Source organism: Peromyscus eremicus, chromosome 15, assembly GCF_949786415.1.
Source record: "Peromyscus eremicus chromosome 15, PerEre_H2_v1, whole genome shotgun sequence".
NCBI lineage: Eukaryota > Metazoa > Chordata > Mammalia > Rodentia > Cricetidae > Peromyscus > Peromyscus eremicus.
This window is the reverse complement of record NC_081431.1, coordinates 2,721,340-2,744,957: the sequence shown is the minus strand read 5'-3', so window position 1 is coordinate 2,744,957 and position 23,618 is coordinate 2,721,340. Positions and strand designations below refer to the sequence as shown.

Here is a 23,618-nt window from a genome sequence, read left to right as displayed (position 1 = left end):
AGACAAGTGACCACTGAGGTACAGAAGTCGTCAGTATCACTAAAGAGAGCGCATGCTGCCCAGGCTTCCATCTTTGAGACAGAGTCAGAAAGCACCAACTTTCCAGAAAAGATGTTCAGCACACACCTCTAACCAACCAGGGACAGCCTGTTCCTCAGCTCAGTGCTAGAAGGCCTTTTGGCCCTCAGTTCCATCACCTCCTTGAGTCTCTCAAGGAACTGAGCTTGCCTCTTGGGTTGGTCCAGGCCAGTCTGGTTGGGTCTGGGTCTCTCTTGCAGATTTCCAAACACAGGCTCATTCTTCACATTAGGGACTGGTAACAGAAAGCCTCTATCAGCAAGTCCTGGGCAAAAGCCAGGCAGTCCCAAGTAACAGGGTGAGCCCTCCTGGAAGTCTCCTGGGCTCCCTGCTAGCTAGCTAGCCCTGCAAAGCTGCCACGATCCAGCCTCTTGTGAAATCTCTTTTCAAATATCTGTTTTGAAGACCTGTCATAGGCTAACTCAGGGACAAACCACCACAGGATCCAGCATAAAATGACACTACACTGCTCAATGCTAAAGTCTCTCGTGTGTGTGTTTGTGTGTGTGCGCACGCACGCAGGTCAGAGATCAATCTTCCCTCAGGAGCCATCACCTTGTTTTTTAAGACAGGGTCTCTCATTGGCCTGGAGCTTGCAATGTCGGCCTGGCTGGCTGCCTAAATTCCTGGGATCTGCCTGGCTCCAGCCCCTCAGTGCTGGTGTTTCAAGCACCTCCATGCCCAGCCGCTCTTTATGTGGGTTCTGGGGGTCAAACTCAGATCATTGTGCTTACACAGCAAGTATGTCACTGACAGCACCCACTCTCCCACCCCCCGCCCCAGCTCTGCTGCTACTTTTTTAAAAGATTTATTGTTATTCTACATGTATGGATTTTGGCCTATGTGTTTATATGTGCACCACATGTGAAGCCAGATAAAGGCAATGGATCCCCTGGAACTGGAGTTACAGACCATCGTTGTCTTAGTCAAGGTTTCTATTGCTGTGATGAAACACCATGACCAAGGCAACTTGGGGAGGAAGGCTTTATTCGGCTTATACTTCCACATCACTGTTCACCACTGAAGGAAGTCAGGACAGAAACTCAAACAGGGCAGGAACCTAGAGGCAGGAGTTGATGGAGAGGCCATAGAGGCTGCTGCTTACTGGCTTGCTCCTCCTGCTTTCTTAGAGAACCCACAACCACCTGCCCAAGGATGGCATCACTCACAATGGCTGGGCCTTCCCTGTCAATCACTAAGAAAATACCTTACAGCTGGATCTTATGAGGCATTTTCTCAATTGAGGCTCCCTCCTCTCAGATGACTCTAGTTTGTGCCAAGTTGACATAAAACTAGCCACTACAGTTGTGAACCACCCTGTGGGTGTGAGAACAGAACCCACATCCTATGGAAAAGCAGCCAGTGCTCTTAACTGCTGAGCTATCTCTCCAGGTCCATTTGTCTCCACTTCTTATCAATAGTATCTTCCACTCCCTTATGACCTGTGAGGCCACACATATTCTCCCAAGCAAGCAAGTCTTCACTAGACCATTCCACCAGGGATGATCTTACTGAATGCCAGCTGAGTCAGTTCACTCTGAAACCTTTGTATGGGATCTTTTTAGGAAATAATCTGGAGGAAGTCAATGCAGGGAGAGATGGGAAGACACCTTCAACTGAAGAGTCACTTGGACTAATACTGTTCCCAGGCTTCCCCACTGATACCCCATCTCCTGATTCGTAGCTCAGGCCTCTTCACCAAACCCAAATGACACATGGACACATACCTTCTTTGCAAGTAGTGTGGCCAACTGAGACACAGCCAAATGGCCAAGGAACAGCCACACCAGGCTCCGTTTCCCCCATTCCAGCCAGAAGTTCCACTCAAAGTCAGTCGGGTCCTAGGAGGGAAGAACAAGAGGTGGCATTACTGGAGGGACCGTACATGTGTATGACCTGGAGACAAGGCATTTCCAGAGGGACTGTAACATGTGTGTGACTTGGAGAGAAGTCCATTGGGAGTCCAGATTCTGTCAGATGGCATTTACCCACTTAGAACCCCAACCTTGCCACCTACCTTGAACTCCAGCCTGGTCTCCCCACAATTCTCCAGGTGTACTAACTCAGAGTGTTCATGGACACTGGTCCTCCAGGATGGAACTCTATTTTGTTAGCCCATTTTGTAAAAGATAAAACAGACTAATGGATCTTAACTCATGTATCCAAAGTCACATGACAATAAAGAATGAGCTCCAGTGCTGTGGTAGTTACCTTTCTGTTGCTGTGATAAAACACCATGATTGAGGAAACTTACAGATGAGAGAGTTTATTTGGGGCTTACAGTTTCAGAGGGTTAGTGTCCATGACCATGAAGTAACAGAGAACAGCAGCAGGCAGACAGGCATGGTGCTGGAGTAGTGTCTGAGAGCTCACATCTTGATCCATAGCACGGAGGAGAGAGAGCTAACAGGGAATGGCATGGGCTTTTGAAACTTCAAAGCCTGCCCCCAATGACACATTTCCCTCCAACAAGACAACGCCTCTTAATCCTTCCCAAACAGTTCCACCAACTGGAGACCAAGTATTCAAAGATATGAGCTTATGGGGGCCATTTTCATTCATACCACTACTGATGCCAAGACACTTTCTCACTAATAAGAAACATGTAAATTAGACACTTAGTACATTGGCATAGGGTAGGTGTACTAATTCTTTACTTACAGTCAGCATGATAACTGGATAAATAAATGAACTAATTTCATATCAATTTGCAATAAAAGAATAACTACAGTATGTGTCCGCCCCTTCCCCTGGAGCAGCTCCTGTAAGCACAATACTCTGGTACCTGGCTCCATGTCTGTGAGGCAGCCACAGGGGCAGGTGAGAGGACATGAGGAAATTCAACCTGAGGAGCTCCATCAGTGGCCACAAGTGCGAAGCTGAGCACAGAGAGATTGGCTGCCCACAACATACAGCATAGCCAGTGAGCATCTCAGCACCACATGATGGTCAAAACTTACCCAGCTTATGTGGGTAGCAGAGGGGGGGGCCTTCCCACACCTGCTAAGGGTCAACATCCTCCTTATCTCTACAGGAGGATTCAGTACCTCACTTGAATGGAAATGGAGGGGGGTGGGATTTAATCACACCTGAAATGTAGGAGGCAATTTCATGCTTTTATTAAAACAAAATATTTGTGTGCTGGTCAGGGTTTTGTCAACTTGACAAAGCTAAAGTCACTGGAGAGGAGAGAACCTCAGTTGAGAAAATGTCTCCATAAAATCAGGCTGTAAGCAAGCCTGTAGAGCATTTTCTTAATTAGTAATTGATAGAGGAGGACCCAGCCCATTGTGGGTGGTGCCATCCCTGGGCTGGTGGTCCTGGGTTCTCTAAGAAAGCAAGCAGAGCAAGCCAGCAAGCAGCACCTCTGCATCAGCTCCTGCCTCCAGGTTCCTGTCTTGACTTCTCTCAGTGGTGGAGCATAAGCTGAAATAAACCCTTTCCTCCCCAAGTTGCTTTGGGTTAGTATTTTATCACAACAGCAGAAATCTAACTGTGACAAGTTGCTTCCCAGGACTGAGTTCCCAAATAAGACCACACACACACATCAAAAGTTTAGACGCGTGCTAGCACGCAGTATTCATATATGTCATCTGCAGGGATGGCCAATTCTCATTGTCAACTTGACTGGAATTGGAATCACCTGGGAGACACTCCTCTACCTCTGCCTGTGAGGCTTCTCCAGAAAGACTGAACCATGGAAAGAACCACCCTAAAAATGAACGGGACCATTCCACTTGATTGGGCTCTCAGGCTGAACTAAAAAGGGAGAATGAGGAGAAAGTGAGCTGGGCACCAGCATTCATCTCCCTTCTTCCTACTACAGATATAATGTGACCTGCCACCTCACATTCCTGTCACCATACCCTCCCTGCCACGACAAACTGGAACTGTGACCTCAAATGTACAAATAATCTTCCTTCCCTAGGCAGCCTTTCTTAGATATTTAGAGCAACAAGGAAAGTGACCGATATGCATGCTCATAACTGTGAGTCCCGTGCACTTCCTGTCTGTGTTAACTATTATGCTTCACTTCGTTCTATTTACTAAAAACCACACTCACGGCCAGTAAGACTGTGGTGGATAAAAGTGCTCTCTGCACAAGCATGATGACCTGAGTTGATCCCCCGGGCCATGTGAAAAGCCAGACATGGTGATAAGCATTGGTAATCCCAGCACTCCCAGGGCAGGAGCCAGATGGCCAGGATATGCTATAAGACAGCATCTTCTACATACAACAGGGAGCTGCACCAGTTGACATCCTACTGTGGGTGGGGGACATCCCCCAAGGCTCCACCCATATGTGAAGAGAGAGCTCCAGGCAAGTAATGGCTGCTAAGGGAGGTAGAATTGTCTTCCAGGGATAAGTCAGCTCATCCCAAGTGGTCAGTCCTAAACACGTATAAATACAAGCAACACTAGAGGGACTCAGTGTTATATTCACACACACACACACAGGCATGCACACTATTGAAGAAGAGGTCATGAAGTTGAGAGGAAGTGGTGGGGGCATGAAAGGAGTTGGAGGGAAGGAAAGAAGGAGGGGTGGAGGGCGTAAACAGTAAATATAGTAAATATAGTGCTCATTATACGAAATTCTCAAAAACTAAAATAAAAAATTAAGTATGAAAAAAAAAACATGGCCCTAGCCTCTCTGATAAATCACAACTTTTCCAAATTTCAGCCTCAGGGAGAAACCTAGACAACACAAGGTGGGGCAAGGGGGCGTCAGTGATGAGGTCAGGCTCTTTGCCCGAAGTTTAGGGGTCTATGTCATTAACCTATGAGAGCTCCCAAGTGCTGGGATTTTTTTTTTCTTTGTTTCTTGTAAAGAAATATTTTCAGAACTGGGCATCATGCTGAATGCCATGGAAGCACTTGAGAAGTGAAAGTTAAGATCCAAGAGTTCAAAGGTCATCCTCAGCGACATGCTAAGCTCCAGGCAAGTCTGGGCTACAGGAGCCCCTGTCTCAAAAAGACAACAGAGTGGGTGAGATGGCTCAGTGAGTAAAGATGCTTGGCCAGCCTGGTGACCTGAACAAATCCCCAGGAACCCGTATGACAGAAGGAGAGAATCAACTCCCAAGAGTTATTCTCTGACCTCTGTGCATAGAATGTGTGTGTACACATACATGTGCACACATGTAAATTGTTTTTGAAAAAAGTCATGGCAGATGACTATGTGATTTTTGTTGATGGATATTTTACCAGCACATGGTTCCAATACCACTTCAGCCCTCTGTAGTACAACTCCATGCCTTAGGTTAGAAGGTGGAAAACTACATTTCCCAGAATGCCTTGCTGCTCACCTGTCTGTCAATCACTATGACTCTGAAAGTGGAGGAACATAATGATGCCTGTGAGACTCTTCTGGAGGAAGAGTGGCAGAAGTCCTTTACTGAACACCACAGGGTCCATCACCTGAAGTGTGCAGCTTCCCAAGCCTTTCGTTAGTGTGATCACAGCACAAGTTCCCAAGCCGGAAGCTGGCAGAAGAAGCAAACCACCTCGACTGCCTATAAATCTGCAGACAAGACCACTAAGGGAGGGAGTCCCGCAGGAAGTCTGCACAGAAGAGGTGCTTTCTGGGTGAACTTGGGCTCACCCTTCATCCAGCAGTTACTGGAAGACATTTCTTTTGACAGCTGCTTTGCCGTTTCTAAAATGATTCAAACTAAGTCACTGTAGGGCTCACGGTTTCCAGAACCAACAGCCACCCCCTGCTGAATGACAGGACGCTCCTGAACTGAACCTTCTTCTCCAGGACACGAAGTCTCTGCTGAGCCACCTGTGCCACCACACGGGTGAAGAGGGGGCTGGCAAGGAGGGGCGGATCCAAGAAAGCCAACTCAGGCAGCACCGTGCCGAACACCCTCACCGCCTCAGCCTGGCCACGTGGTTCAGGGGTCACGGCCAAGGAAGATGAGACCCACCGGCTCTGGTGGTAAAGGGCTTGCTGTGCAAACATGTCAACCTGAGTTTGATCCCTAGAACCCACGTAAAAAACAAACAACACAGGTGTGGTGGCTTGAATGTGACCCCCACACTGGGAGGTATGGACAGGAGAATCCCTGGGGCTCACTGGCTAAGTAACCTGTCTCAAAACACAAGGTGGACTGTGACTGAGGAAGACACTCAGGCTTGACAAGTACACATGTGCACACAAGCAAATACACAGGAGAAGTGATTACATCTGAAGGGCCTAACTGGTGGAAGTCACATCCTCTGATATCTTCACCCCAACACCAACCTAAGCCCCCAACACCCCCTGGTTACAGATCTCCACCCACCAAGCTCCCACACTCTGGTAATACCGGCCACACATACTTAGCCTAATATGGGTAGACTTGCTACCCACTTTATGTGCTCCATAGCCTTCCCTTTGTTCTTGAAGCTAATAAAGAGGTCTGTATTAGTTACTGTAACAATCTCTCTAAGGCTGAGTGCTTTATAAAGAAAAGAGGTTTATTTCTGCTCCTAGCTTGGAGGTTCAAGGTCCTGGCACCCGCTATCCTAAGAACCTCATGGTAGGTGGCAGGAACAAGTGTGACTAGGAAGATCATAGAACAAAGCTAGATGCCAGAGGGACAGATGCCAGACCTTCTGAGGACACTCCCTAGCTTCTCTGCTGCTGTGATAAACACCAAGACCAAACCAACAGAGCGGCGGAGAAGGGCTCACTTCATCTCAGGTTATATTCTGTTCTCCAGAGAAACCACGGCAGGAACTCAAGGCAGGAGCTAGAAGCAGAGACCATGGAAGAGTGCCACTTACTGGCACTGTGATCAGTCAGGATCACAGTTAGCTAGGTGTCTTACATAGCCCAGGCCCACAGGCCCAGGGATGGCGCCACCCACAGAGGGCAGGGCCTTCCTACACAATTAGCAATCAAGAAAATGACCCTCAGATCTAGACAAGTCCCCAGCTGAGACACCCTCATATAACTCCGAGCTATGTCAAGTTCACTCCTGAAAAGCCCCCAATCCTTTCCTTTTTAAAAATATGTTTAGCAATCATCTATGTCTATAAACCTGAGGAGGCCAGAAGAGGATGTTGGATATCCTGGAACTGAAGCAGCAAATGATTGTGAGCCACCATTTGAGTTCTGGGAATCAATCCCGAGTCCTCCTCAAGAGCAGCCAGTGCTCTTAACCGCTGAGCCTTCTCTCTCCAGGCCAACGCCCCACTCAAATGTTCTGTCACTTTTAACACTGACACACTAAGAACCGAGCTTTCAACATCCTCCTGCCATAGCCAAACCATAGCAGAATCAAATGTCTAAAAAGAAATCCTAAATTTCAACATGAGCTCAGGATCACACACACACACACACACACACACACACACACACACACACACACACACAACTTCTTCCCACTGACCATGTTTTCTCCAAGGCATTTTTGGAGAGAAGAATTGTAAGTCACGAAACAAGGCTGATGTAAACCCTGGGAATCACGACCCAACATATGTCATTTAAGACAGCTGTGGTGGTGACGCTTATGATACCACTGTCTGGGGCAGCAATTCTCAACCTGTGGGTCACAACCCCTTTGGGGCGTATATCTGATATTTACATTACAATTCATAGCAGTAACAAAATTACAGTTATGAAGTCTCAATGAAAATAATCTTATGGTTGGAGTCACCACAGCATGAGGAACTGTATTAAAGCGTCACAGCATTAGGAAGGCTGGGAACCACTGCTCTAGGGGGTACAAGAGGATCTCAAGTTCAAGGACTTCCTCAGCTACATGGCTAACTTGAGGCCAGCCTGGGCTACATGAGATCCTGCCCCCTCCCAAAAAAAAAAGTAACACAGTAGAATGACTACAGACCATATTACACAAACTCACGCCTCTCCTAATGGTACTGATTTACACACATCATAATACTGGCTCTCCAAATATCAGAGAGACAGTGTGTGTCCCTATAACATGGAGAAAACAAACATCTCCAGTCCTTTGGGGACCACAGCCTCTCACTCGGGCCCTGATATTCAGAGAATTTGGCATGGTGGCACATGCCTGTAATTCCAGCATCTGGGAGGCTGAGGCAAGAAGACTACCATGCGCTTGAGGCCAGCCTGGGCTACTCGGTTAGACACTGTCTAGGGGGAAACGTCTTTGAGCTTCTTTACCTAGGGCGCTGCACTTACATGTGCTGCACGTGACCGCATGTTCACGTGATCATATGATGATGCTATATACGCACTCACAAAGAGCATTAGGAAATCTGCATGAGGCCTGTGGATCTGACTGGGTGCCTCCGTTTGCAGAGTTCTCTATAGAGATCTGAAATCCCCAGTAAGCTTTGTTATCGTTGCAACCTCCTGTAGGTGTATAATTACTTCTAAATAAATAGATTTTATAGAAAAGAAACAGAAATCATACTCCAAATCCCCATAAACACAACAAATACAAGCAAGTGCCTGCGACTGAACCGGTAAGTCCAGACCTCCCTCCGCTCCGCCCCCTTACGGTGATTTGCTGTGAACCAGGTATTTGTGAAACCTGGAAACCAGTGAGTCAGACTTCTCATTTGCATACCCATAATTCCTTGCACGTAAAACAATCTTTGAAGTCTAAAAAATATATATGTATATATATATTACTCAACAACTCTAGCTAAAAGAACTTGGATTACTTAATAAACAAGGTGGTGTGACGTTCCTGGGGGTTGAAAATCTCACTGTCAACGAACTAGGAGCTGCAGTTACTAGTAGACATAGCTGAAGTTAGTCTTCACATGCTCTGGTTTCTCTTCAGACCGTATAAATCTTTCGCCTTTTACTAAAGATTTCCGTGGAGAGAAGCAAATCTGAGTCCTAACCAATTTTTTGAAGCCTTGCTCTTGCAAGGCTGATAACTTGGTCTCAAGATAAGACTGGCTATTTGTGGGATGATTGGCTTCTCATGCTTTAGCAAGAAGTGTCCTAGGCTTTGGTTTCTGTTGCTCCATTTAAGGAACTGTCCTGGAACAGTGACCCATCAGTGGTAAGGTGAACCCTACAGATGGACAACAGAGATACTGGCTAATGGTTTATATCTTTCTTAAATATTCCTATGCTAAGTTGAGGTCTACAGGTCCTGGTGCACACTTGGGCTATACCAAGACCCTGACCCAAAGAAAATACAGGCAAACAGTTGAACTCAGATCTAAGATCTCACTTTATCAGTTCAAGATGTAGCTCAACCGCCCTCTACTCCTCTTCTAGGGGTCTTTCCCCCAACAGACTGTCTACAGCACTCAGTGCTGAAGCTTAGCAACCACAGTGTGGACTGACATTAGAGGCCCAGGTTAGTTAGACATGGCTACAATCCTCCTGCCTCACCCTCTTGAATGCCCAGGTTACAGGCTGTAACCCCCGTACACCATCATGCCCAACGCTAATATCCTCCTCAAGCTTTCAGTAGGGGAGATATTCAGCAAGGGGCCCAGTGCTAAGGACAGGTGTCCACCTCCTTGGTCTGCTGGAAACTTACCAGGCCTCAAAATTTTCTCTCTAACTCTACTCCAAGCCACCTACACAATATGCAATGTGACAGGCCATGGCAGGATGGACAGATGGGTGCTCGGGAGCACTAGACAGTTAGATAGGTGTCAGGTGGCTCCAGGGCGTGACTCTCAGCACTGAGAACTTCTCCCCCAAGGCAGGGGTTGCCTACACACATGGACCCCTGATGCTGGTCATTATGAGAGATGTCAGGAAAAAATTCTAGACAAAGTCAGGGGCCAAACCCTGGAACCATGGCAGGACCTGTGGAATGGTGGGAGACAGGAAGGCTGCGGAGGCAAAGCCCCTTTGTCTAGAAACAGCAACAGGCCATGGGGCTGAGTGTGGTCCTGACAGTGAAGCCTGTCCGTGCCTGACCCCAAGTTCACTTCCTTAGGCTTCTCTTCAGCCAGGTCTCCTGCTCAAAGGCAGGTCTGCTTATTTTTGCCTCTGGCAAACAATTCTGTATTATCTGAAATGCCTGTGGTGCTTTTATAAGCCACACAGTAACGCTGGGTCTACAGTGACCCACGGGGCTACCTCCCTGACTTCCCAGATCCCACTGGGACGAAACTCCCCAGTTCCCTCATCTTATAAGCAGCACAAGCTACCAATCCTATATTCTTACTAATGATTCTAAAAAGAGCTGTCATGAAATATAAACACGTAGAAAAGGTGTCATAAATGCTAGTCCAATTTACATCCAATTGTATTAGGAGTTGTGTTTCTGGGTGAACATGTGTGTGTATGTATGGAAGTGTGTGTGTGTGTGTGTGTGTGTGTGTGTGTACCACAGCACACATGTAGAGGTCAGAGGACAGCTTGCCTGAGCCAGTTCTTTTGCTTTGTGTGGGTTCTTGGGCCTGAACGGTGATCAGGCTTGGCAGCAAGTGCCTTTGCCTACTGAGCCATCCCACCAGCTCTACACTCGGCTTTTCCCACAGGTTCTAAGGAATCCACTCCGGTTCTTATGCTTGTATGACGGGGACTTTACTGGTTGAGCTGTCTCCCCAGCCCACATCTGAATTTTCACAGAACTGTCCAGTGTGTAGAACAACAAACGCCAGAAAGGACACCCCACACTGGGCAGGGCCAACACCAGCCTTGCATCCAACACAACGCCTCTGTACAGCCAGAGTGGAGGAAGGGCTGGGCAGCCTGGTGAGTGAGGCTGGGAGCTGAAGTAAAGTTGCTGCAAGTCTAGAACCTGAAGCTGCCCGCACAGGCCTCGGGACAGGGCAGGCAGCTTCACTTCGGAAAGGACTGCCTCTAAACACCTGTCGGGAAACAGGGAATTCAGAAGACCACGGGGCACTTTATGCCCCACGCAGCCCATGAGAGCAGCCGGCCTCAGGATGGAAACACTACATACACGGAGTACAGGTGAAGTGTGCGGTGACATTCTTGAAACACTGAAACACTTTAGCACTTGGAACACGTAAACACTGAAAACAGAAAAATGAATGTGCCGTCCAGACGTGGCTTTGGCTTGAAGTCCACCATCTACTTGCCCTGAGCCTCCCACCATCCAAGTCAACAGTGACATGGGGTCCTGTTAGGGAAGCAGGTGGTGGTGGTTTGAATAAGAATGGCCCCCATGGCTCATATATCTGAATGCTTAGTCATCAGGGAGTGGCACTACTTGAGAAGGATTAGGAGGTGTGGCCTTGTTGGAGGAGGTTTCAGAAGCCCATGCCAACACAGAGTCTCTTTCTCTCTCTGCCTGTGGATCAGGATATAAAACTCTTAGCTACCTCTCCAGCACCGTGTCTGCCTGCATGCCACCATGCTCCCTGATAATCGACTAACCTCTGAACCTGTAAGCCCCTAACTAAATGCCTTCCTTTATAAGAATTACTCTGGCCATGGTGTCTCTTCACAGCAACAGAACACGGACTAACATCGAGGTTCTGGTGGGAGCAAAGGGGGAATCCGGCTTCCCTCCAGTGGAAGAAGAGGAGCTGGTACCCAAGCACTTCCAGAAAATGAGAACATAACACAAGTCTGAGGCCTTCTCCAACACAACATGCTCTACCTTCTCAACAGAAAAGGCACGCAGCTCCGGATTGCAGCCGAGCACTCTTCTGATGCACAAAGCAAGGCAAGACCCTGGCAGGTTTTAAACATCAGAAAGCTGGTCACTATCTACCCCGTACCTTCTTCAATCCTCCAAATAGAGAGTCCGTCTCCAGCTCAAATTCTTGGTCCAGTTCATCTTCATGCTCTAATAAGAAAAAATAATCTCTGTTAATCACGACTTAACTAAATTGGGTGTAAATAGCAGAAGGACCCAAAGAAGTTAAAATACTTCCTGCAAACCCAATAGCAGGCTGGCCCGCCATATCCCTGTAATTCCTTCCCTATGTTGTGAACTGAGTTCCAGGGATGGCTGATAGAAATGTCCCTCTCACCTTGGATAAAGGCCACAAAGAGAGAGAGAGATTGTGAGAGAAAAGCACTCAACACGAGGAGCCAGAGAAGGTTGCAAGGCTTGGCTGTATAGAAACAGGCTGTCCAAAGAGTGGGGTGTGGGCTCCCTGCAGGCAATGTGTCCTCACAGAGTCCTGAGGATTGTCACTCCTCATGGACAGATATCCAATGGCAGGTTCTCAGCATCTCTTCTTTCTTGGGCAACTCGATTTTGCACCTTTGAGCTTTTAGATAATTGTAGACTATCTTTGGAATGACTCACATCTGTAATCCCAACACTTGAGAGGCTGTACAGGTATGGAATATTTTTACATAGACCATGACTCAAAACTGGTGTGGCATCACAGAATTATATGACAGGAGCTAACAAGGTTTATAAAATAGAAGGTCAGGATAGTAAGCATGCTTATAGGTGACCAGTACAATAGACTACTGAGTGTATGTACAACATAAACACGTATACAACAAAGCTGAGACCTCATCACCAAACAACAGCAGCAAAAAAAGGAGAAGGTGTTCTCTTAAGGCTGAGTGTCCTTCATGGTAGCCATGAATACTGAGATGTCACTCTGAGCCTCGCCCTCACAGCAACCCCCACCTCAGCCTCCTGAACGTTGGCGTCGCAGATGTGAGCCACCATCCAGACAGACTAAAATTAGCTAAAAGCTCACAGCTGCAAAATCGAGTTGCTCAGTGAAGAGCAGATGCTGAGAACCTGCTGCAAGACATCTGCCCATGAAGAGGAGCAGCCCTTGAGATGCTGTGAGGACACCTGGCCTTCTGGGAGCTCACACCTCACTCTTGACAGCCTGTGTCTGTGACTTAAATGCAGTTAAACAAGTGACTACCACAAAAGGACAGAAGCCCCTCTGCCTGCAACTCCTCCCAGGCCACTGAAAACAAAGGCTGGGGAGCCCCATCCCAACACCACTGGGGACCAACCCTGGAAATCCCCCGCATCACCGAGGACAGAGCCTGGGTACTCCCCATGCCAATCACCGAGGACAGAGCCTGGGCACTCCCCATGCCAATCACCGAGGACAGAGCCTGGGTACTCCCCATGCCAATCACCGAGGACAGAGCCTGGGCACTCCCCATGCCAATCACCAAGGACAGAGCCTGGCACTTCCCATGCCACTGGGGACCTGCAGCCAAGGCAACTCTCTGCTAAGGTCCAGTTCCATTTCCCAAAACACAGCCTGAGAACATTAGAAGTAGAACAGTTTCCACCCAAGAGCCCTGGCTATCAGTCAGCTCTTTATTCTCCCCCTTCACAAAAGGCTACATCAGATTCCCATCTACCTACCAAAGGCGAGATTTGCATTTTAATCGCTGCCAATGAGCTGTTGTGTAAGTCATTCACTCACAGCCACTAACCTTCCACTTTCACCCTACAAATTCTGTAGTAGTTCTGGGGTAGGGTGCTTAGAGGTCATTACACACACACACACACACACACACACACACACACACACACACACACACGTCATGCCCTCCTGTTTGTATGTATTTGAAAAACTCCAGTCAGCTCCTACTGAACCTTATTTCCCTAAGAGAACACAGCAGACTGTGGCAATAAATGGAAACATGGAAGGGAACAGAAAAGATGGGCTTCTAGCAAAAGAACTTAATGGCAAGCCAAACTCAAATATTCATAAGCAGATTATGTTATAGCAAAGATGGACATGATAAGAAATGGGTTTTCCATGACACTTGAAGCCCAGAGCTTCTTCCCCCTCCAGTTCCCTCTCAGAGAACGAGAATGTGACTCACAACTAACCCAATAAAAACAAGTGAGATCTGTAAACAGGATGCAAAATAGCAAATGCAAGAAGACCCCCAATAAGGCCACTCCTCCCAAAATCTGAACTTCTCAGGCCACTTGCTGATGGAGCCCTGTTGGGGGAGGGGCGTGTCGCCAGCACAAATCACTGACTGGAGGCAGGGACAGGACCAAGAAGCTGGGGCCCCGATACTAGAGGTTCAGTGAGAGATACTGTCTCAAAATAATAAGGTGGACAGCGAATGAGGAAGAAACTCCACATTATTTGCTGTTTTCTCAACCACCATGTTGCTGTGGACCACACACCTTAAGGACCAGAATCAATACAGAAGGAGACACCAAAGCAGGCTTGAAAAGGGCTAGACTAAGAGATCTGGCAGCCCTGTAGGGAAGTCATGAGTGACAGACATGGTCAAGTGCATGAGGAGGTTACCATCTAGCACACTGGGAGCCTTGACTGTCACTGTGAGAACAATGCAAAGCACTTAACTCCTATCCCTGGGCCCTATTAAAGGAAGGCCCTTTGGTGGTCCCACCCACCCTCAGCAAGCTCCCAGGGCAAGGCCACCTGTTCAAGATGTTCCATGCTGTTCCCCTCAGCATGGAATGAGCTCTCTGAAGTCACCAGCCTGATTGAGAACAAATTCTCTAATCTTAACAGACAGTAATCGCCTCCTCACCAAGCCCTTGTCCTGTGAGAGGTTGATGCACAGCATGAACCCTGTTAAAGAACAGGTCCACTCACAAGGGCTGCTGTGTGCTCTCCTAGTCTGAGATTAGTAATGGCTGTGCCGGCAGGGGGAAGGGAAAGCTTGGGCTGTGTTTGACTCCAGCCGTACCCCACCCTGGAGCCAGCTGCTACACAAAGCAAGAAACTGGAGGTGGCGAGTCAAACAGAAACTTTGCACCTTGAAAATGTCTCTTTAGATCCCCAGGTGCTACCACTTGTTTAAAGAGACTTCAGCAGCAGATCACTGACTTGTAAAGGAAGGAGAACAGGCAAAGTGAAAACTCAAATCAAAGGAAAGCAGAATTCCATTTGTGCAAATATCAGGAAGGGGCCACGTCTGCAGGACACGCCTGGGGACTGTGGGGTCAGCAGGATCTAACTTGGCTACCGTTCATTAGAAAATGATTGCCACAGCAAACACAAAAGCTGCTGAGTTTAGTTAAGTCCAAACTCTGTTCTCTGAGAAAGAAAATAAACCTGCTAAAGGGATAAATCTGAACATTTTCTTAAGACAGGGAGATGAGGTGTGCAGTATCTGAATCATCTAAGAAAATGACACATGACTGTAGTTGATGCATTTGAAGAGCTCCGTGACCTGGGAAGATATTATCATCAAACTGCCTTAAAAAGAAAAATGGAAACATGTCAATAACACGCCAGATTTTGGGAACTTTTCAATCAATCCACTTTGGAGGAGACTTGGGCCTCGGCAAGCTGACAAGAGTGAATCCAAGTGGACAGAGATTTGAGGTACTAGATACAGTGGTTCACGAGGAAGGGTGGCATACATTGGACACAAAGAGGCAGAATGCCGTGTCAAAACCTCCAAGGCTAAAACTGCGGTCTGACCAGGCGCACTCAGAAACTGATTCTTATTTCAACTTTGAGAATAGTGGTCTAGACACCATGGCCAGAGTGGGTGCAGAGTCTAGACACCATGGCCAGGGTGGGTACAGAGTCTAGACACCAGGGCCAGGGTGGGTGCAGAGTCTAGACACCAGGGCCAGGGTGGGTGCAGAGTGTAGACACCATGGCCAGGGTGGGTGCAGAGTGTAGACACCATGGCCAGGGTGGGTGCAGAGTGGAAGTCGGGTTGCTCCTCATAACTTGATTCCCTCAAAAGAAAAAGAAAAGCATTAGCAGGTTGAAAAAAGAAAATCCTCTATCATCTGATGTGGGGCTGCGAGTGATTACAATTCAACCCTTATTCTTGGCAGCTTTTTCTGTCATGGACTTGTCTAAGCATATGTGCGTTTACATGCTCACATGTATAAGTATATGTGCGTGTACATGCTCACATGTCTAAGTGTGCATGTGTGTACGAGTGGTCAGAGGACACCCAACCTTGGCTGATGTCCCTCAAGAACACTGTCCATTTTTATTTTTGAGACAAGGCTCTCACTGGGCTAGAACTCATCAAACAGGCTAGACAAGGTGGCCAGCAAGCCCTGGGGACCTGCCTGTCCAAGTCTCCCCAGCTGAGATTACAAACTACCACCTCCAGCTTAAAAAAGTCTCTGGACACTGAACTAAGACCCTCCACTGAGTCATCTCCTGAGACTGTCAACTTTTATTTTAAATGCTCGTTTATTTTTTATGTTTTACATGTATGGATATTTTGTCTGCATGCATATAGGTGCATGCATATATGTGCACCATATATGTACAGTGCCCACAGAGGTCTGAATAGGACATTGGATCCCATAGAACTGGAGTTAGAGGTGGCTGGGAGGTGCCATGTGGTGCTGGGAACTGAATCTGGGTCCTCTGCAAAAGCATGGAGTCATGTGGTGATATTTTGAACAAATAAAATTTGCCTGAAGATCAGAGGACAGAACAAGCCACTAGATTAAACACAGAGGCCAGACAGTGGTGGCACACACCTTTAATCCCACCACTAGGAAGGTTGAGACAGGAAGTGATATGGCTGGGCAGAGAAAGGAATATAAGGCAGGAGGAGACAGGAACTGGCTCTCCGAGGTGCTTTCAGGCTGAGGAGTTGGTAAGGTAAGAGGTGGTGGCTGTGGTTTGCTCTGCTTCTCTGGTTTTTCAGCTTTCACCCTGATATCTGGCTCCGGGTTTTTATTAAGATCAATTAGGATTCATGCAACAGAGTCATCTTTCCAGCCTCCAGACTACCAATCTTTAAAAAGGAACTAGAACGATTCTTTAAAATGACTTTAAAATTACTGAATAAAACTGTAGAATTTCTCAGTGGTAGTACAATCCATGCAAGGCCTTCCTCTGAGGCTGCAACTAGAACAGGACAGAGCAAAGCATCACTGCTACCTGCAGGGAGTTAGCAAGAGTCAAATAAGTCAGTGGGATGGAAATACTTCAGTAAATTGCTAGAATATAAAACAGATGAACCAATGTAAGTATCTTTACTATAGATATAATATAGATATAATCAAGTAGAAAATATAATTGGAAAACTACCCAATCATGAAAGGAAAATGATCCGGGAAATGTTATTAATAAGAATTTCAGGGTGGTGGCAGTGGTGGCGCACGCCTTTAATTCCAGCACTTGGGAGGCAGAGGCAGGAGAATATCTGTGAATTTGAGGCCAGCCTGGTCTACAGAGTGAGTTCCAGGACAACCAGGGCTACAAAGAGAAATCCTGTCTCAAAAAACCAAAAAGAATTTCTGAAGGAGCTATCATGAAGACAAAGAGTGAACCCACAGGAAGAAACCTGAACCCCAGGTGGAAACGCACGTCCAAGAAGACCAAACACAGACAAGGGAGTTCCCAAGCGCAGTGTGACCCTAACAACACTCTGAATGGGGTTGGAGAATCTTGACAATTTCAAACCTGTCCCTGGAAAAAGTAGACCAATTAGAAGAGCTAAGAAAGACCGAAAAAGAAGGAACAACTCATGCGCATGCTTGGGGGTGAGGTGCACTTCACCCAGAGACTTAAATAGAAAGCAGAAGCCTCAAAAGAGTGCATCATGGTGCAAGGATGATTGGCAGGTCAGTGAGATGCACAGGCAACAGTCCGCAGGTCAAGCACTACCCACACCATGTTGCAGTCCAGCAAGGAATGGTTAGTGGTATTCAGTGGACTGTTTGTGAGGAGGCTAGCTCTGCTTACACAGCCTCTACCAAGGGCATCTGAGATGGATGGTTGACTTGCAGGGTTGCATCATGGGACACTGTGCTAGGAAACGTTCGTTGGCAGCCCAGGACTACTGGTCTACATAGCAAGTTTCGTGCCAGTGAGGTCTACCCAATGAGACCCTGTCTCACAAAATAATAATAATAATAAAATAAAAGAACCAGACATGGTGGTGCACACCTGTAATCCCAGAACTTGGGGGGGGGGGTGCTGAAACAGAAGGATTGTCAGGAATTCAAGGTAAGCCTGGGCTATATAGAAAAACCCTGTCTCAAAACCACAAAAACCAGCTGGAGATGTACCTCATTCCATATACTATTTGCACAGTACACATGAAGCCCTGGGCTCAATCCCCAGAAAAAAAAAAAAAATAGGCATGGTGGTACATACCTGTCATCCCAGCACTTAGGAAGTGGAGGCAGGAGGATCAGGAGTTCAAAGTCATATATAGCAAGTTTGAGGCCATTCAGGACTGTAGAAGACCTTGCTTCCAACAAACTACAAATAAATATTGTTTTAGATTTTTAAAATGTGTGTGTGTGTGTGTGTGTGTGTGTGTGTGTGTGTGTGTGTGTGTGTGTGTGTAACTGCATGAGTTTATGTACACTATGTGCATGCAGGTGCCCTTGGAGGCCAGAAGAAGCCTTTGGATCCCTGGAACTGGAGTTACAAGCAGTTGCAAGCCACCCAAGGTAGGTGCTGGGAACCAAACCTGGGCCCTCTGACAGAGCAGTAAACACTTTTAACCACTAAGGCATGACATGAGCCAATAATTTTTTTTGAAACCTGCAAAACAGTGTAGTTTCACTTTATAATTCCTACTGTGGAAACCTCCTGGGAAAAGCAGTCAGACACATACAAAGATACAAACACATTCCTTAGGAAACAAATGAGCTAAAACCTCCAACCCATGAAGTCGATACAAAAAGAACAAAGCAACCCAAACAAGGAAGACAAAAATAATATGTTCAGAAGGTGATGCACCGGAAAACTCGAAGGACCATGGAGTGATCTAAAAGAGGAAGATTCGCGGGCACCCAGCACAGCTAATCAAAGAAAGAAAAAGACACTGGGGAGGGGGAAAGGAAAAACAGAACAGGAGAGGGAGAAGAAGACAGAAATAAAATATACAGAGAGGTGAGGACTGCGGCCAGAATGAGGAGAGGAGCGGTAAAGTCAACATCTTAAGCTCACAGAGAAGGCAAGGCTAAGGAGACAGACCTGAGACTACACCGCACGATACACCCAACTGGAACACCACACAAAATGGACAGATTCCGAGAGCACTACAAACAGTCAAAACACACACAAGAACCAGAAAATCTGAGCATGAATAGCAGGGCATACAGTCAGAAGAGGCAGGACAGCCCGTCCAGTGCTTCCACAGGTGGCCACCTTCGTCACTGACAGCTGTCACTAGTGACCACTCTGGTCTTCAGAAAGGCTTACATCAAACTGGTACAGCCACAAAACCAGATGGCCTGTTTTAGAGAAGGGCATTCATGCAAGGCTCCTTAGGATCAAAGTAGGCCAGGGCATGGTAGCACAGAGAGGAGGCAGGAAGATGACCATGAATTTGAGGCCAGTTTGTGCTATACAGTGAGACTTTGTCCAAAAACAAAGCAAAATGCGAGATGCATGACAGGGAATATCTTCCCTTGCGTTCCAGGTGAGTGTTCCCACCTCTCCTGAGTTGTAAGGTGCAAAGCTGAACATGGGCAGTTCCTTACAAAACCACACTTGCCACGGGATCAGCAATGGCATCGGTGAGTACACAAGTGAGGTAAGAAGCCACCAGTGTAAAACCCTGCACACCACTGTTTACCGTGGCTTCGTGTGCAGCTGCCAACACTCGGAAGTAACTACAGTGTCCTCCAGTGGTCAACGGACAACTCAAATGCAGTGCATCCAGACACTGGAACACTACACAGTGCTCAAAAGAAGAGCTGTAACCTAAACCCTGGTTTGATCCCCAGCACTGCATGAACTGGGCCTCATAGCCCACATCTCCCATCTCAACACCCAGGAAGTGGAGGCAGGAGGGCCAGAAGTTCAAGGTCATCCTCAGCTACATAAAAAGTTCAAAGCCAGTCTAAATGCTGCATGAGACCTGTCTCCAAAAGGGAAAAGAAAGGGAAAGAGATGAGCTGTTGAGCTGTGGAACACATTTACGTCCCCTCAACGCTTCTCCCTGCATGGAAGAAGCCATGCTAAAAAGACTATAAACTATGGGACTCTCACTATAGGACCTTCTAGGAAGAGCAAACCATGGAGACAGTAAAAAGACCAGAGGTTGGGGGGGATGAGTGACAGGACAGATCATTTTTGAGCGGACAAACTGCTGTGTCATATTCTAATAATGGACATACATCACTATACACTTCTCGAATCCACAAAGTATACGATACTCGAGTTCGAGCTCTAATGGAAACTGAGGACATCGGCCAACAATGCTGTGCCAAACAGACTCAACTGGACAAATGCGCCCTGTGGTACTGGACACTGACAGAAAGTGGCACAGACACAAACTAGAAACTCAGGCATTTGGGAATTCTGGACATGCTATTCAGCTTTGTCACAAACCTGAAACTACTACAAAACAAAAAAACCTTTCCAAAAGGGAAAATGTTCACACAATATTGAGTTAGAAAAAAATGGCAGTTATTATTTTTAAATCACAAAACTTCAAGATAGCTTATCATGTAGCAAAAGACAAGTAAGACAGCCATCTATGGAAGAGACTGACTCGCTGGTAAAATGCAGCCATCTAGGGAAGACACTAGCTCGCTGACAAAAGCTATCCTTCCTTTCTTCTGCTCCAACAAGGCACCTTAGTGCGCTAGATAAATGGCTCCCCACCAAGACAACCTCTCCAAGCTGCTCTCTCAGCTAATGAGAACCCAGGACTAGTGCTAGAGGATGCGATGTGGACAAACACAACAGAAGCAACCTTTGGGTCATGCTTTCAAAAGCAGAAGGTAACTTCACTTCTCGTCCATCTTTCCTGCTGGGCAAAAGGCAAACACAAGAGCTACAGCTGGAGCAGTGACCTCACACAAGGCAGGGCCACCTCTAAGGACCTTGGAGTCACGGGCGGAGGAGCGGGGCATCTCAGGCTGACTAGACTCCACATGACCCAGGGACCTACTGCTGCCAAGTCTGACTTCTGAGTGACACTCCATTTTACTGTGCTTAGCTAAAGAGTCCGTGAGACAAGGAGAAAAGGCCCCAGGGTGAAGCCAGACTTGGAGCTCCTTCTACACTGTCTCTGAAAGCTCAAGGGTCCAGGAAAGAATGAAGCTACTTGGCCAGTCTCAACTCTCTTGAATGGCCAATATGGAGAATGAACAGCGAAGTCAACCCTGGTGAGCTGTAGGGTGGGATAGGCTGCCCAGAACCTATTTGCTATTGTATTGTATTACGGTCCTGGGGTTGAACAGGACCTGACAAATGCTAAGCATACCAGTGAGCTACAACCCAATCCCCAGTCTGCCATTCTCAGTGACTGCATCAACTCTCCCCACTCTCCCCTGCCTTCAGAAGCTATAGAGATGGCTCAGTGGTTAAGAGCACTGGCTGCTCTTCCAGATGACCTGGGTTCAATTCCTAGCACCTACATGACAGCTCACAACCATTTATAAATGTTCCAGGGGATCCAACACATTCTTCTGGCCTCCATGGGTACCAAGCATGTCATGGGGGCAAAACACTCATATGCATAAGATAAAATTTAAAAAGTATTCTTTAAAAAGACAGAGCCCAAATCTCTTAGTGGACCTGAACAGCTGCCACACTCCTACACCTGTTCTTCAAGCTGAGGTCAGGTCTCCCCATGACCCATCACTCTGCACCCCAGTTCTGCTGAGTGACTTGTGGCTCTCCTACAATGCTGTGTTCTCTCTCATCCCAGTGGCAGATGCAAGCTTATCTACAGCCTACAACCCCATCTCTGTCCACGGGTCCTCAGCATTCTTTGCTACCTGGCTAGCACCTAAGCTCCCTTTAAAAATTATATTTATTATTATCATATTTTTGTGTATGTGTGTACACCTGTGCATTATGGTGTGCACACGGAGGTCAGGAGACAACTTTCAGGAGTCCGTTCTCTTTCCACCTTTCTATGAAGAGATCTGGGGGCCAAATCTAGGTGATCAGCCACTCCAGGCAAGCGCTTTACCCACAGAGCCAGCTCCCTAGCCCAGTTCCCGTTCCTCCTAAAGACCCGCTCAGCAGCCCTGTGTGGTGGCTCTACCTGCCAACCCATTACTCAGGAGGTCAAAGCAGGAAGACCACTGTGAGTTCAAAGCCAACTTGGGCTACCAAGCGATTTCACAACCAGTGTGGGTAACTTAGCAAGATCCTATCTCAAAACAGAAAGTACAAGAGAGGGACAGGGAGGTGGCCTGGGGGTAGAATGCTTCTAGCATGTGATACAAGATCCTGGGTTCAGTTCCCGAGACAGGAAAAAATAAAAAAACTTTAAACTCTGGAGAGGGGCTTAGGGGCGGTACATTTCTGCAGCCCCAAGCTACTTAAAAGGCTGAAGCAGGAAATCCTGGAATGTGGGGCTAGCCTGGGCAACACAGCAAGATAAAAGAAATAAAGAGAAAGAAAAAAACAGAAGGGGTGGGAGTGGCTAACTCCCCAGACGCCCTCGTGTGTCTGAGATAAGCCTGCAAAGGAAGCTGTTGAAAGAAAAATAGTTTACTCTGAATCCCTTCCAGAGAAGTTGGATCAAATGTTCCTGCTGTTGTCGGGTTGGGGACACTGCTCAGCGGCAGGTCACGTGCTCACAGGTTCTTCCCAGCACCAACAAAGCAGCAGCTGTTGGAGAGGACAGGCCGCAGGCTCACATAAACGACCAGGAGGGACAATCCTGGGCTCTGCCACGGACTCCAAGTGCACACATCTGGGAAACCGAGCCCACAGGTCACATTGCCATGGGAATGTCCTCTTGAACCCTCCACCTCAGACACTCCCACCCCACTTCTTTCTTGACGGGCATCGGCAAGCCTTGGAGTCTTACCCCTGGAGGCTTTGTAAACTTCATAGAAAGAGTAGAAATGGAAGCCCAGGGAGGCAAGCAGGCAAAGAGCCAGTTCCCATCGGGGCAGCATTGCTGGAGTCACTGGTTCCCAATGCAGCGTGGAGAGTCTAGGAGAGAAACAGACACACTGTCACTGAGCGGACACTGGACACTGGCCTCTTGATGTCAACTGAGTTAGCTGGCACTCCCAAGGACCTTCACTTTTCAAGGTGACACTGGCATAATCCCAACCAAACAAACTCCCATTCTCATTGACCATACTTACCCCTTCCTACATCCAACACACACAGACACACAGACACAGACAGACACACACACACACACACACACACACACACACACACTCCCCATTTGCCTAGGTCTTTCCCTAGATGTATCACAGAACATATCAAATAATTCCCTTTTCTTGTGTGGCACACCTGTCTCCCCTTGTGAAAAACAAGGACCATGATAATTCCTTTGAAAGTCCAAGTAACAGGAAAGCACAGATGGTTTAGCCTCCCACTCTTCCTCCTCCTCCTCCTCCTCCTCCTCCTCCTCCTCCTCCTCCTCCTCCTCTCTCTTCTTTTCCTCTTCCCTTTCTTGCTTCTCCTACACATACTCAGCCTCCTTTCTCAAAAAGGAACTGGGTTTTTATCTGGACACATGAACACTGAGTTCCACACATGATGCCATGCTTATCTCCCTCATGATTAAGGGAGGGTGAGGCTGTGGGTAACCTCTTCTTTTCCTCCCTTATGCTGACCAAAACTGGGACAGTCCCCTTGAGTCAAGAGGGGAAAGCTACATGGAAGACAATGGAGAAGGTACCCCAGTCCATGACTCCACAGACCACCTCACCCCCAAGCTACCCTGGTACACCTAGCAAAACTGTCACAAGAAACAGAGATACGCTTCTTGGCTGTCAAGTCTCCACTGGTCCAGCACTCTCTGT

General features: G+C 47.5%; 1 protein-coding gene and 1 non-coding gene across 2 annotated transcripts in view; one reads left to right on the top strand and one right to left on the bottom strand.

Moving 5' to 3' along the window:
* Positions 1-22,787, bottom strand: part of LOC131925662 (protein-cysteine N-palmitoyltransferase HHAT) — a 72,563-nt gene extending 49,776 nt beyond the window's left edge. Inside the window, exons 1-3 of the mRNA XM_059281026.1 lie at positions 22,664-22,787; positions 11,731-11,798; positions 1,806-1,919 (exon numbers count right to left, since the gene is read on the bottom strand). Coding sequence (XP_059137009.1) covers positions 1,806-1,919; positions 11,731-11,798; positions 22,664-22,754 — 273 coding nt within the window. The 5' untranslated portion in view covers positions 22,755-22,787. The remainder of the gene's footprint in view (positions 1-1,805; positions 1,920-11,730; positions 11,799-22,663) is intronic.
* LOC131925906 (U5 spliceosomal RNA) lies at positions 8,827-8,941 on the top strand. Its single transcript, XR_009383400.1, has one exon. It is a non-coding gene; the product is annotated as a U5 spliceosomal RNA (small nuclear RNA).
* Positions 22,788-23,618: the final 831 nt, after the last annotated feature.